The sequence below is a fragment of the Zootoca vivipara genome, chromosome 8, assembly GCF_965207765.1.
Source record: "Zootoca vivipara chromosome 8, rZooViv2.hap1.1, whole genome shotgun sequence".
NCBI lineage: Eukaryota > Metazoa > Chordata > Lepidosauria > Squamata > Lacertidae > Zootoca > Zootoca vivipara.
This window is the reverse complement of record NC_142591.1, coordinates 22,232,306-22,243,826: the sequence shown is the minus strand read 5'-3', so window position 1 is coordinate 22,243,826 and position 11,521 is coordinate 22,232,306. Positions and strand designations below refer to the sequence as shown.

The window sequence follows — 11,521 nt, the reverse complement described above, 5'->3', positions numbered from 1 at the left end:
TTTTGAATAGCTCACTTTATTTAGATTGTTACTTTGGGTTTCGTTTTTCCTTCTTCAACACTTTGAGATTCTTCCCTTTTGCTTTTTAGATATGTCTCTTATTTTTATTTTTTGAAGTGGGTCTGCTCCCTCCTTATCCCCCTCTCCCAATTTCCTCCGTTGAAAGCCCCATGTTGTACATTAAAGTGAGTCTGCCTACATAAGCAGAAAGAGGTCCATCTTAGCTATTTTTTAGGAGATGAAAACCAGGAAATATTAGCTGAACAGAAAGTAGAATATATGATTTTGTTTCAGCACTTCTAACACCCTGGGCTTGCAACAAATGCAAAGGGCATGCATGAGATCATTTAAGCACCTGTTAAGGTGAACCATATCTGCCCCAAAATAGGATGACCCGGGTTTTTTTGTGTATTATGATGAAAATGAACGGGTGATCAGCTCTGAATTGAATCGGCATGCTTGTGGTAGAAACTCCCACCCCAGTGGCAGCTGCTGCCTCCGTACCTTCTTCATTCACCTCAACATAAGTTTTGTGAATGGCCTTGGACACAAACAGGTTTTTGCTTCCTGACATGCCAGATAAATCAGCCTTTCCTCGTGTAAACACATCTGTCATCCCTAAATCTATTAAAAGTTCGTTGAGCTCATAAGTTTCTTCCAGCTTGAACTTCGGCACGTAAATGTCCATTTTTCCCTTTTGCATGATTTTCGAACTGGTCCATTCTTGAAATTTTGCATAGGTGAGTTCCTTTTCAACCTGTCAAGTAAAATAATAATAATCAATGCCAATTAAATATCTCCCCCCCCCAAAAAAAAGACCTGGGAAAAAGAGAAAGACAAATGTTCATTTAGTAAAGCGTAGGCAAAGAATATTTCCAAAAGCTCCAATATTGTTTAACCCCCCCACCCCCCAAAATTAAAAGTTTTGGAAAACCATTAAATTTGTCTGTGAAATTGGCTTGGTGGTTTAGACCAGGCATGTCTAACAGGTAGATCGCGATCTACTGGTAGATCATAGGATGTTCCTGGTAGATCATGGTTGATCTCTGGCCCCTCAGTGATCTCCTTACAAAAAAGAGGGGGGGGCAACTTTGGCTTCTTAAAAAAAAGCTCAACAACTTTGGCTTATTAAAAAAGCTCAAGCTCCAAAACATTTGCTTTTTACAAAAAGCTCAAGCTCCACAACTTTGGGGAGATCACTGGCAGTCTTTTTATGACAATGAGTAGATCACTGCCAGTTTTTTTTATACTGTGAGTAGATCGCAGACTATTGGGAGTTGGACGTCCCTGGTTTAGACCACAGCACCACCTGTGTCCCTGGGCACATCCAAAGATACACTAGTATTAACAGACATTGACAATGCAGGCCTACTGGATTGCCCTGCTCTATGTCTGTTAAAATTACAAAATAAAACAGAATCGGCAACTGACAGGACGAAAGCTACAGTTCACAGATCTCTATATTTCTCCAAGATTTCTCCAGTTGACTAATCAGTTGAACCGTTTATTCTCATTGATCAGTTTTTTTAAAAAAAAGCAATGTATGTATGTATGCCCACTACAAAGTTTTGAAAGTTCGCTTCAATTCCTTGATCAGTTTCAGAAATCAAAGCAAATTACCTGGTGTGCACCTCCTTTCTTGTCTGGGAGTAGAATGAACATACTCATATCATTCTTATCATAGGGAAGCTCAAGTACTTTCAGTGCTGGATTTTGTATATAGGCCACATTGAATTCACCTTCCTTATACATCATTGGCACATTTTTGCTCTGATTCTGTAGTGAATAAAGCAGGTAGTTAAGCATAAAATGTCTGTGTGTGTGTGTGTGTGTGTGTGTGTGTGTGTGTGTAAAAGAGGTGGCTATAAACCATATGAAATACTGAGTAGAGTAAGGTAGTTGCAATGATTTCCAGTGTTCTATCTTTTTTTAGTTTAGCACCTTTGAACATCGGACCATTCTGGCGTAAAACACAAATGTATTCTGTATCCCCAATGTACAATGCTCTAGTCTAGTCAGAGCTGGCCCACCAATGAGGCAGAATGATGATGATTATTATTATTTATTGAATTTACATATTGCCCTATGCCCAGAGGTCTCAGGGCAGTTCACATAAAAAAGATCACAGTATATAAAATAAAAATAAAAGCAATAATGCACCCCCCCAAAAAGCCACATTTTAAAAGGGCATAGGATTTCAATCAGATCAACCCAAAGGCCTGGTTAAAACCCAAAGGCCTGGTTAAGAACATTTTCCCTGGCGCCTAAAGGTGTATATTGAAGGCACCAGGTGAACTTCCCTGGGGAGAGCATTCCACAGACGGGGAGCCACTGCAGAGAAGGCCTGTTCTTGTGTTGCTACCCTCTTGACCTCTCGAGGGGGAGGCACATGAAGGAAGGCCTCAGAAGATGATCTCAGGGTCCGGGTAGGTTCATATGGGAAGAGGCAGACCTTGAGGTATTGCAGTCCTGAGCCGTTTAATGAAGGGTGAAGCGTCTTGTCTGTCTCACTGCCACTGCTGCCTTGTGGCATGCTCCTCCTTCCCACTGAGATCAGCGAAAAGTGGGAGCATTCCAAGTCTGGCAAGAGAGGGGAGCATTCTGGTGTGCGGCGGAGGTGGAAAGGGCATGGGGGCCATAGCTGCCAAGTATCCTGTATCCGCCAGGAAAACCCATTTTTTCTTACCGTTTCCCGGCGGTCTCCCGTTTAGGTTAAAATCCCGGTATTGTCCCTTAAATCAGCTTTGGCCCGACAGCCATTTTTCTGGTGCCGCTTTGCCCTTCTATGGGCACCAGAAAATGGCGGCGCTGGCGCCGGAAGTCGCTTCCGCGCATGACCGGAAGTTGCGTGACGCGACTTCCGGTTGCGTTTTGCCCTTCTATGGGCATCAGAAAATGGCGGCGCCGGAAGTCGCTTTTACGTGTTTCCGGTCATGCGCGGAAGCAACTTCCGGCGCTGGCACCGCCATTTTCTGGTGCCCATAGAAGGGTGAAGCGCCACCGGAAGTTGCGTCACGCAACTTCCGGTCATGCACGCGCTGCCGATCCCGGATCTTTACGTCCCGAACTTGGCAGGTATGATGGGGGCAGCGGCAGAGGGAGGCAAAATCCCATTTCACCTCAGGTGGGAAGTTGGGACGGACCTCCAGTTATTACTTTTGGACAGATAGCTGGCCATAATAAATGGCATTCCCATCTCCACTAACTTCTAGGCATATCGTACCTCATTAATCCAGAAAGGTGCTTCCTTGGTGAGTTTCTTATCAAATTGGGACTTCCAGTTTCTTTTAAAATATATAGCATTCGCTAAGACCAAAACAGTTGTTGCGTCAATAGATCCACTGGCCATCAGGTCCTTGATTTTACCTTTTTAAAAGACAGATTCAAGGCAAAATATTTAATAGTCAAAATGACAATGCAATTCTACCATGTTAGTGCGTAACATCTAAAACATGAAGCTTATCCACCATGTGCAAACACCATTAAAGGGTTCATTACTTTTTAAAAAATATTTTTTATTAAAGATTTCTTGAATTACAAAGGTGTGTCCAGTGTCACTCATATTTTAACATGTATCATTTTTGCAAATCAGTTTCATTTGTTAAGACACTAAGAAGAAAGAGGGAAAACGAGGTAGATAGGGGTAGATAGGGGATGGGAGGGTGGATGGGGGTGAGAGTAGGTGTACATTTTAGAATTCTGTGGGCTGCTCAGTTCTTATGGGAAACAAATCTTTCAATGCCATTCAGTTTCACAATCTTCCATTACTTTCCCACCATTTTAGCATTTAGCTTGTGATTTATTTATTTAAAAAAAAGACTGCACGAACATTTGTATGCATTTTTTTGCATGGGATTTTGCCTCATACACTTTTTTGCAAGCAGTTTTCTTCATTAGAATGCATTCTTCTATGTCATTTTCACTAACGTGCATTTCCCCCCCCACCTCTCCTCAATATATATGCTTTTTCATATGCATTTTTTGGGATGGAAAACTGCAATGCAAAAATTGTAGATGAGTGGATTTCAAGTGCTAGATGCATTTGGGTCCACATATTGGTATCAGAAGTGTGAATTAGGTAAGTTCACATTAAAATGTAAAGTGAACAAATTTCTCCCATATCCCTTTCCTTAGCTGATCCATTTCCAAATAAGTGAGACATAACTTCTGTTCCTTTACCATTTGTTTGCTTTTCAACCCAAGAGTTAATCTGATTTCTAGCTTCCTCTGGTTTTTTCTCAAAGTCCACTTTTTGCAACTCAGCATGGTACATCTCCTTTGTGCAATGTAAGAATTGCTGTATAGAATAATAAAAAACAAACAAACCATTAATTTAATTGTTATTATTTAAACAATTTCATTGAATTTATATGCCATACCTTCCTCCAAATCAGCCCAGGACAGCAGAAGCTATGGCTGTCATATATATGTAATAAATGGGAATTTATTGTTTGGTACGACATATTAATTTCCCCATGTTGCTCTCCTACTACTGCAGTGGTACCTCGGGATTACAAACACTTCAGGTTACAGGCTCTGCTAACCCGGAAGCAGTACCCCAGGTTAAGAACTTTGCCCCAGGATGAGAACGGAAATCGTGCGGCGGCAGCGGGAGCCCCATTAGCTATAGTGGTACCTCAGGTTAAGAACGATTTCAGGTTAAAAACAGACCTCCAGAACGAATGAAGTTCATAACCAGAGATACCAATGTAATTGTTTAGTGCCTGCTGTTGAAGAGAATTAGAAAGCTTCATTAAAAAGAAATATAGAATAATACTGTGGGATTTACGGAGCCATTTCCCTAGTCAGAAATGTTTCATTTGCTTTTTCCAGAATGTTCCTCTGTACACTGAGCATCACTGCCAGTACCTGCCAGTGTGAAGGTGAGACACATGGAGCTCACTGTGGTGAAGCCATGGGTCCAATCTGCTGTTTCTGCTGCACTTGAACTCTCCAGACCTTCCCCTCCCTCTCAGGAACCAGCAATGGTGTTCAGTGTTCAGAAGGCAGGTGAGCAATGCCCTCCTACCTGAGCCACCCCATCAAATGCTACTGTGCTCTTCCTGACTTATGTCAGTCTTCATTTTCTTTTATGATACTCCCCCTTCTTATGTCAAATGTCAGACAAAGATGGAGTTGAACTCATTTGTTGATTTAATATATTTGTGCCCAAAGGGGAGAAACTTGCTGAGCATGGGCTTAACAAGTTTCATTTGTACAATATAGCTTCCCGTGCTTCTCCTTTGCCCGCTGTGTTTTCCCCACAGTGCTTCAGATCTGCTTTGGAAACTTGGGGTAACCCCCAGAGCAGATCTGACGTGCAGAAGGGAGGAGGGACACTTCTGTTGCACAAGTGTGAATCATTCTACACATGCACTGACTTTGTTGGATACAAATTATAGATCAATAACAACAAATATTTTTATTCTTATTTAAATGCTGTCCATCGGACTGGGTTGCCCTAGCCACTCTGGGTGGCTCCCAACAGAATATTAAAAACAAAACAAAACCTAAAACATTAAAGACCAAACTTCAGAGGCCCCACAACTGCTCCTATGTACCATTTAAAACATTCTCCACTGTCAAGTAAAGAGATACTAAATAGGCATCAGTAAAAGGAAGCGGAAGCATTGCTATCAATTTCATGTGGTCTCTGCTGCTCATCCACCAGCAATATGTCCACATAGGGAGGAGTGTAGAAAGTGTTCTTCCTTACCTGTAGAAATGTGTATTTCTCTTCTCCATAAAGCCTATTGGCAATGCTCACTTCGAAAATTTTGTCATGAGGGTTGACAGCTGCTAAGAGTGCTTTGAATTGGATGTGTGGTCCTCCCGGTCTGTCACACTGTGTATCCTTTAAATAGCAAAGACTGATTAACAGTACATCAACATTCTCGTAAATATGGCTCCCAACACCCTCCAAACCATTATATGGACCAATCCCAAATCCAGAGCCAAACTGTGCAGATAATGGAGAGATTTGGGGCTCTTCTGAGTGGAAGCAGGTGCTCCCCTCCAAGGCATCCTGAACCAAACTTCTGAAACTCCAGGACTGCCTTGGAGCAGTCTTTGAAAGTGTGTATATTTCTGTTGGGGAATAATGGGGAATAACTGCTTTCCTTCAGTAGGGGTCAGCAGGGCAGGGCTGTACACCCCTGAGCTCCAGTCTCCCAAATCGCTGCCTGCTAACCAGAAGGCAGGAGGGGGAGGGGGAGACTATAGGGTGCACAGCACCCACCTCCTCGCTTCCTTCCCTTCCCCCCTCTAACACTCGGTATAGTGGTACCTCGGGTTACAAACACCTCGGGTTACAGACTCTGCTAACCCGGAAGTGTACCTCAGGTTAAGAACTTTACCTCAAGATAAGAACAGAAATCGCGTGGCGGCAGCGGGAGGCCCCATTAGCTAAAGTGGTACCTCCGGTTAAGAATTGTTTCAGGTTAATAACAGATCTCCGGAATGAATTAAGTTCGTAACCAGAGGTACCAACGGGAGGTCAGATCAGCATGTGGCTGACCACGACTGCTTTTCATATCTGACTTCGGTTATCCAAACAGTAGCCTTTTCAACCACGTTATAATCTCTGTATTCTTAGTGACTACATTACACCAGGTTGACTTCCAAGAAAGCTGAGCCTCATAGCTGCAAAGGTGCCAACTTGAATAAAATATTGGAGGAGGGAGGTAAGCCCCAGCCCACATAATCACATGCTGCGGCACATGCACACCATTTCCCCATAAACTTTGGGTACCCCTGGCCCCTTCAAATATTTTATTGGGGGGCTGAAGTCCCCTCGGGCCCTAGGAGTTGGCTGCTATGGCTGCAGCTGTTCATGATTTCAGATTATCTCACATTTTGAAAGGATCGCCAGCTAGATCCATATTATCCCCCCCAAAAAACAACAACAACCTAGTGAAACAGAAATTATATGCCAGTACTTTTTCAGCCAAGCCTGGAGAGCTTCCAGATCCAGTGACCTCATTGAAGTGAAGGACCTGCAACACAAAATGTGGAATGAGAAACCACAGATCTACTCCAAATAACTTTGCCATCTTCTTTTCATCCTCCTCCAGTACAATGGAAACACTTCATTTGAGCAGGGGGCTTATTGGAATTTAGGGCACATGTCCCTGAGCTGTGATAATACCTCCTGCTTAGCTGCATGGAGAAATGTGTGTGTTTGTGTAGAAATCTCTGGCTTTTGTGTGGCTGGAATGTTGTCCAAAGTACAGAGGATAGAGTCATATCTATTACCCTGCCTACTTTTCCCTCTGGCCACACCCAGCACTGGCATGCAACCCTTCAGAAAGTTTCCCACAAGGGAATGGTGCACTTGGATGGAAAACCATTTCCCACAACTGCCAATGGGTATCATATAACTAATAGTTGGTCCTTCACCCCATCTCAGATTTTTTTTGGGGGGGGGCTCTTTCTCAGAGTCAAAACAAACACATTTCCTTTTTATCATAAAGGAACCTAATGAATGCCATCAAGGAGGAAGAGTGGCTAGCAGGGGATGATTCCACATGGTTCAGGAGAATCGGATGATCATCTTTCCCCTAACTTCTTTAAATGGGTCTCCTTCGACCGGGACTCAGTCAGCTACCACCTATTGTATTATCTGGCCTTTGAGACAGTAGGCATTTGCATAATATGACACTTGGCATACACACAACGGTGGGGTGTGTGTGTTTCTTACCTTCTCCATCTGCTTAGCAGTGTCTCCCCTGGCTCCAAGAGAGACCATGCCCAAAGCGGCTGCGATGCTCATGGGAGAGAAGAAGATGTTCCCCGAAGTGCCGTCAATCTTCTTGTGTAAATCAAGGGCAAATTTGTTGATTGCATCCACAAGGGTAGTCATGGTGCTGATTACGATATCTGGGACAAATATCATCAGGTTAATTCTTCTGGTGGACTCCTTTGTCTATAGTCCTTTTTTGTTTTTGTTTTTAATAGGATGAATATCTCCATAGAAAGGTATTCACTGTGCCTTCAATACCGCGTTACTTCAATTTTATTTAAAACGCCTACACCCCCACCTTTCTAAAAAGCTCAAGATAGAGAATACAATCTTGGTGTCAGTGTAGCTTCTAAATACTGACTTGAAATGTTCCTTGAAAAAAGTTTTGCCCTTAACAATAGGCTTCTTTATAAGGCAGGCTCTGGAGGTGAGATTTGTGTGTGGTGTAGAGGCTGTTGTTATGGCCACGATGGCTGAAGAGCAGGGTGAGATAGAATGATTCTCTGTATATAGTTTTATTTTACTTCATTAGACCAGTAGTTCGATAAGTTAGATTAGCTGTAGTGTTTAACTTAACAACAAATGCTCTTAAGAAGGACCCAAATGGGTGAGGTGTTTTCCCCACACAGGAGTTTAGCAAGAGAAGAGCTAAACTGTGAAGAAGGATCTAGAAGATTTTCTGGGTGACACTGCGGACTGGAGGAGGAACCCCAAATGACTGGCAAACTGCGCTGACAAGATAGAGCAGTGTTTCTCAACCTTTTTTGGGCCAAGGCACACTTGTTCCATGAAAAAAATCACGAGGCACACCACCATTAAAAAAAGTTTAAAAATTTAACTCTGTGCCGCCCTATATTGACTATATAATTATGACTGTAAGAAACACCTGCCAATTGCTGTGTTGGTTGCAATCTCCTGTAATAAGGCTTCAGAAGCCGCTGATTTCTCTGCCAGCACAATCCTTTGCTCAGCAAGTTTCAGGTTGAGCTCATCCAGCCAGCTTCTTTAAGTTTGTCTAAAACCACCCTCCCGTGGTGGTGGCTGCGCTAGCCCCGCGTCGTGACCCGGCCGGCTTCCTTTCCGGCGGGTCAGAGTTGTTTATTGGCGGCCGCCAGGCACGTGACAATGCAAATTGCCCTTCTCGTCGCTGCACGTCGCGGCACACCAGCCAGCGTCTCGCGGCACACTAGTGTGCCGCGGAACAGCAGTTGAGAAACGCTGATATAGAGAATACAATCAAGGTACTAACTAAAGCATCTCATTACTTAAAACAGAGCTGCAAAAGCTAGAAAGCTGAAACATAACAGTAAAAAAAGAAAAGAAAATCAACCAAGTTTCACTGAAATCACTAATAAGTAAAAGCCTTCAAACAAAAGTTCTAGTTAACGTTTTTTTTTACCATGTATTGAACATTTATTTAAGTCCTACCCCCATCCAGTGCATTCTCTGTTGGTTATGAAGACTTAATAGATGAGCTCTATATAACATCTTCCAAATATTTGTTTTGGGTGAACTCTGAAATACTGTGTTAGGTTGCTGTGCTTATTGAAGTTGTCTCCATATGTTGGAAATGTGGCTAGCTTCTCCTCATGTGAGCAAAGCTGTGAACACTTTCAGCATTTATCTGGCTGCTCTCCTCTTTGATGTTAATAATTGGCAAGTTGCTCTGATAGCCTGTCAATTTCCTAATGTCACGAACTAACATTTGCAAAAGCTATTCCCAAGGAACAAAGCCCAATTCAGCTGTTCTCTGCAGGTAGGAGCTTCGTGTGGCGCTGTCCCTGCCTCTTGGGTGTCCACACATTGGCACAACACACTTTATCTATCAGCAATGTCTATGCTTGCATAGCTGTGAATAAGCTGGATTTGTGGTTGTGTGAAGGCAGCTGCTCTACTGATGCTGTCATCTATGCCAATACATGACTGTTTGGGGACAGAACTATGAGTGATAGGTTGCATTAGCAAACCTAGCTAAGTACAGTAATTCCTCCCTCTTTCAGATTAGCCTGATGAAGCATTCTCTGCAACCTGAAACCTAACACATATAACCACTGATAACAAAGGGAAAGCAATTGTTTGCCTCCTGCTCAGCAGCTCCAACAGTGCGTTGTGAAACAGTTGGTATGACTAATTGCTTTGTGACCACACCTGAGGTCTTATAATGATGAGGGCTATCAGTTTTAAATTATGTCCTTATTAGGCAACCCAATCAAACACAGTGCTTGCAAACTTAATTGGAAATGATCTTCTCTTGGTTTGAGCTGGCCTTGCTTAGAACTAAGAGACATAACTCTAAACAAGGTTATTTTGAAAGAGGTGATAAGAGATGAGTCTTACCCTGCCAGTGCATATGCACAGACAACAGCAGTATCTCCCCCTTTCGGCATTCAGTATCACCTAAAGTTTGCCATGCAGATTATCTACAATCACCAACATTCACACTAACCTATAGGAAATAATATGAGTCTTATGACTGGAACTGTTGACAGTTCAACACTTGACCGACATGGAAAGTCCTGCTAAAACGGTAGGGGGACGACGACTTTGTTTTGGCAGCAACTTGCATTGAAATCCCAACTTCAAGGCTTCAGACTCATATTTGGGACATCAAAGCACTTGATGCCATTTTGACATCTGGTGAGTGACATGTGAGCAGATCCCTTCACCTGCCAAATTTGACTCATAAGCTAAGCTCTTAAAAGGAGCTGGCCTGTCAAGTCAAAAGGGTTCCCCACCCCTGCTTAACAAGTGAAGACAATTTGGGACTTGAGCATACATATAGCACAGCCATCAGCTCATTGAATAGGCTAAGGGGCAGACCTGCTCCTACGCTCCATTGTACTCGGTGCCTGTTTGCTAGCCAGCTTAGGAATCGGATTCTGTTGAGTCTGCTAATTGACAATCTGAGGCTAGAAAGGACTAATCACAACCCCTTAAATCTCATCACAACAGGCTGGCAGGCTCAATTTTTCACCACGAAAACAGAGTTCAGATAGGTTTCCTGGAGCTTAGGGGCAAGTGAATGTGATCCCCTGACCTCACTGCCCTATCACCCCACCTCATCCCCATCCCAGGGAACACAGTGTCACTGCCACAAAGAAGACATTGCTGCCGTTCCACCCTCAACCCCAGTCCAATCCTATACATATATCCACTGAATTCAGTGACTCCCCCCAAGTAAGTCTAAGCTCTAAGGCTGCAACCAACCTTAATTAGACTTACCTGAGAACTCGGTAAGAGTTTGTTCTGAACAGAAATGCATAGGATTGCACTGAAATGCCTGTTTGCCAGAAGAGAGATCCTTTTTGTAAGGAGCAATGAGTAGTTAGCTTGCTGGGGGGCTAAATATGTTGCCCCCTTCCCCCATACAAATAAACAAATAGATGAGCCTATGTATAAAGTATCTGTGCCAAAGTGATGTCCACCTTTTGTGGGGGTGGGGGTGCTGTGTTGATAATTTTTAAAATTGACTTATAAAGTATGTATGAAGAGGTAACCAGAATAAGTGCTCTTAAAATACATTTCTTGAATCTGGGTTCCTCTTCATGGAAACCTAGCATTGTACCACCACCACCCAAGCCTGTGTCCCTTAGATGTAAATATGGATGCCCTAAGATTGAACACCATTCCTCAGTTAGCAGAAGAGAAAAGTCTGTACGAAGCTTACCTTTTCCTCTGTGGAAATGATTCCAATGTTCTACGGCTGATGCAGCTGGTGCACCTTCTTACAAGGCACCAGTATTTAAAGCTGGACATCTGCATAAATCAGATAATTGCTTT

The 11,521-nt window shown here is 43.1% G+C and overlaps 1 protein-coding gene across 1 annotated transcript; it reads right to left on the bottom strand.

The window, feature by feature from the left end:
* On the bottom strand, positions 1-11,521 carry LOC118089975 (serpin B11). Its single transcript, XM_035125205.3, has 8 exons — positions 11,409-11,521; positions 7,700-7,878; positions 6,939-6,995; positions 5,717-5,854; positions 4,180-4,297; positions 3,224-3,366; positions 1,621-1,776; positions 1-757 (listed from the first exon to the last, which is right to left on the bottom strand). The coding sequence occupies exons 2-8, from the start codon at positions 7,859-7,861 to the stop codon at positions 359-361; spliced, it is 1,173 nt and encodes a 390-aa protein (XP_034981096.3). The 5' UTR covers positions 7,862-7,878; positions 11,409-11,521; the 3' UTR covers positions 1-358.